The 3,171-nt window shown below is 49.6% G+C and overlaps 1 protein-coding gene across 1 annotated transcript in view; it reads left to right on the top strand.

The window, feature by feature from the left end:
- The first annotated feature begins 1,442 nt into the window (after positions 1-1,442).
- The window catches only part of PRDM4 (PR domain containing 4), a 15,655-nt gene continuing 13,926 nt past the window's right edge, over positions 1,443-3,171 (top strand). The window contains exons 1-2 of the mRNA XM_010152896.1: positions 1,443-1,575; positions 2,180-2,365. Of these exons, the coding sequence (XP_010151198.1) occupies positions 1,443-1,575; positions 2,180-2,365 (319 nt within the window). The remainder of the gene's footprint in view (positions 1,576-2,179; positions 2,366-3,171) is intronic.

Consider the following 3,171-nt stretch of genomic DNA (forward strand, 5'->3'; position numbering starts at 1 on the left):
CCTGGCGATGGCAGCGTGCACCCCGGCCGGGGGGACGGGGAGGGGAGGGGAGGGAGTCCCTAGAGCCTTCAGCACCTCCCGCAGGCCCCGGCGCTTGGTGGTGGGTCCCTCGGGTACCACTGTGCTCTGCAGCCGTTTGGGCCTGGGGCACGGGGGGATAACCCCTGCCCCTCGGTCGTCGGATCCTTCGGCACCGTCCCAGCAAAGCCGTCCCTGGAGGCAAGTTGGGCGGTTGACAAGAGCAGGAGAGGGCAGAAAACCGGGCAGAAGCGAGGTGGAGGCTGTTTGTGCGGCTCAGACCTTCGGGTTAACTTGCGTGAGTTTGGTGTGTTGGCCGCTTTTCCAGGGTGAGCGGTACCTTTCCTTGCTGAGGGGCAAGCCAAGCGCCAGCTCTCCAGTCGGCACTGCAGAGCTTGGGCCTGCTGCTTGCAGAGGGTGTGCGAGAGGCTCAGGTCAGCGTGGAGGCCATTCGGTCTGGTTGCCGGGGTTGTGGCAGCTGCAGACGAGCTTTCTGGCCCTGCAAACCCCTGGTCAGAGCTGGGGCGTGGGCAGGAGTGACAGGGTGGGCAGAGCTTGCAGAGCTCTCAGCAGGTGAGAGGGGACCATGCCGCCTTGTCATCCCCATCCTCTCGGTCCGGTTTGTATGTGGAGTGTGAGACCCCAGCGGACAGATGTGCCCCGAGCTGATGTGGCTTCTCCCGAAGCTCGGGGTCGGGGTTGTTTGGCTGCCTAGTGGTGTGGGGTGTGCCCCCTTGAGAAGCTTGAGAGGTGCAGACACTGAGCAAATGGTCGATCCCTCAAAATAACGTCATCCACGGTGCCAGTTTTTAATGTGATGGAAGCATGTGCCATGTCTGCAGAACCTGACCAAGACAGGCTGTTAAAACTCTATACGATGGCTGTTCTGCAGAGGTGACTTTTATCACTGTTGGCCTGGTTTGAACTGATGGTGAATTAGACGTTTTGTGTCTGTTACCAGTTTTAAGCAATCTTTCTCCTCCTCTCCCCTGACTTTGGTTTTTGAACATGATGTGATGTCCAGAAGTCATGAAATATAAATCAAATGCCATTGTCTGAGCAATTGTGCCATTCAGCATGCAAATTGATATGTGTTCACAATACTTTAATCACAGTGGCTTTGGCTACAAGGAGTGAGACTGTTTGCTGGATGGCAGGGAAAAAAGCTATGGTCTGTCTTTTTGAACTGTCTTTAATCCTTGTTATTGCTATCTGTTATGATCCATATGTATTGATCACGATGTGATCGCAGTGTGAGTGGTTGATGAGCTTTATGCTCCGCTAAGGCAGAGTTTTTACATGTCAACATCTGATTGTGAGTTTGTTTGCTCAGCCCTTCCTCATCACGGTGCGCTCAGTAATGAGAATGCTCTTGCTTCTGTTTCTCCTTTTCCTGCTCCCCTCTCTGTCCCCTGTCACCCAGAATGAATGAAATGAACTTGAGTCCTGTAGGGATGGACCAGCTGACCTCATCCTCCGTGAGCAATGCCCTGCCGGTCTCGGGGAGCCACTTGGGATTGGCAGCATCCCCGACTCACAACGCAATACCAGCGCCAGGTAATGGGGGAAGCTCCCACCAAGGGTATTGCCCCTCATGCTCTGTGTGTTACTGTTGTGGGAGTGTTGGGAACTGGGTAGCGGTGCTTGCTCTGATAGCAAGTTAAAGCACCTCATTACTACTTTAGCAGATAATGGGGTGATGTGGAATTGGGGAAGGGTGGACCATAAACCATTGCATGTGTGGGCAAAGCAAAAGGGATGTGTGCTTACCAGGCTTATGCTTTAATGGGAGTGTCATTTTTTTCTAATGGGGTGGTTTGCACAGTGGGTGGTAGCAGAATCTTTTGAAATACGAACTGTAGCTGCAAATCTATCTATGTCTGTCTTCACTCAGGTGAAAATAATGATTTTTCACCTGTAAAGCAAAACTGTTTTCCTAGCTCTTTTTTCAGGGGGCCACACAGACAAAAGTGCACTACAGCTGTAAAGTACACCTCTCAGTGCTGTGATAACTGCAATTTGAAGCTTGCCGCCTTACGTTGACAGTACCATACTGTACTTCCATAGGGTGCTCCTGAGGAATTGGAAACCTCTTTGTTAGCTTGTGTGTTCATAAGCTCAAGTAGTTCCGTTGAATTTAAATGGACATTTTCTTTTGCAGGCTTGCCTGTTGCAATTCCAAACTTGGGCCCCTCCTTGAGTTCCTTGCCCTCTGCGCTGTCTCTGATGCTCCCAATGGGTATTGGGGATCGAGGAGTGATGTGTGGTATACCAGAGAGAAACTACACCCTACCTCCACCACCATACCCTCACCTGGAGAGCAGCTATTTCAGACACATTCTACCTGGTAAGTGGTCTCGTGCTGATGGGTGGGAACAGAGAAATTGTTTCAGGAGCCACCTGTTTCTCTCCTGAAGTAGGCAAGACTATTTTTGCACTATTCCTGGAGTTTGTTTTGTCATTTACAGCTGTATTTTCAGGTCTCTCTTTCTGTATATGTATATTAAGAGAATTGCAGGGTATTTTCTACTTAAACCAAACCTCTGGTGACTTCTGCTGGTGCTTTATTTTTAAGATGAACAGAAAACAAATCATGCCTGGTTTCTATCTCAAGTTGCTTTGGTTTGAAAACTGCTGCTTTGGTTTTTTGTCCTGTAGTCTGAAGCGGTACTTGATATGTGCAGGCGGTAGGTTACAGTAATTCAAAGCTCAAGAAGAGCAGGCCATCAGCTGTGGAGTTTGGGCTCTTTCCCACCCCTTTAGCCCATGGCATAGGTTTTCTTCATTTTTATTCAAGGTTGGTTTCCAAAGGCCTAACATACTGATTTCTGTCTTGATCCCGCTCTCCCATGTGTTTTGGATTTTAAATGTAGAATTTTACATGCTAGTGTGTGAAGACACAGAAATGCTAGCTTTAAATGTAGTCCTTGGTTTGTGATGTAGCTGAGACTGGCAGGGTGGAAAAGGGTAGATAAACTTCCTGAAGGTCACCCGGTGAGCGTTGTTGGTTCTGCCCAGGTTAGGAAAAGAAATACGGCAGCCCAGATCTCATCAGCTACCATATGACTAGTGCTTGAACTTGCCAAGTGCTTAGGAGTAACCTTCCCTACTGCGTTATATGCCTGTCCACTCTGGACAAAGAGTAGAGGAGGA

This window comes from Eurypyga helias, unplaced genomic scaffold (assembly GCF_000690775.1).
Source record: "Eurypyga helias isolate BGI_N326 unplaced genomic scaffold, ASM69077v1 scaffold39715, whole genome shotgun sequence".
Taxonomy (NCBI): Eukaryota; Metazoa; Chordata; class Aves; order Eurypygiformes; family Eurypygidae; genus Eurypyga; species Eurypyga helias.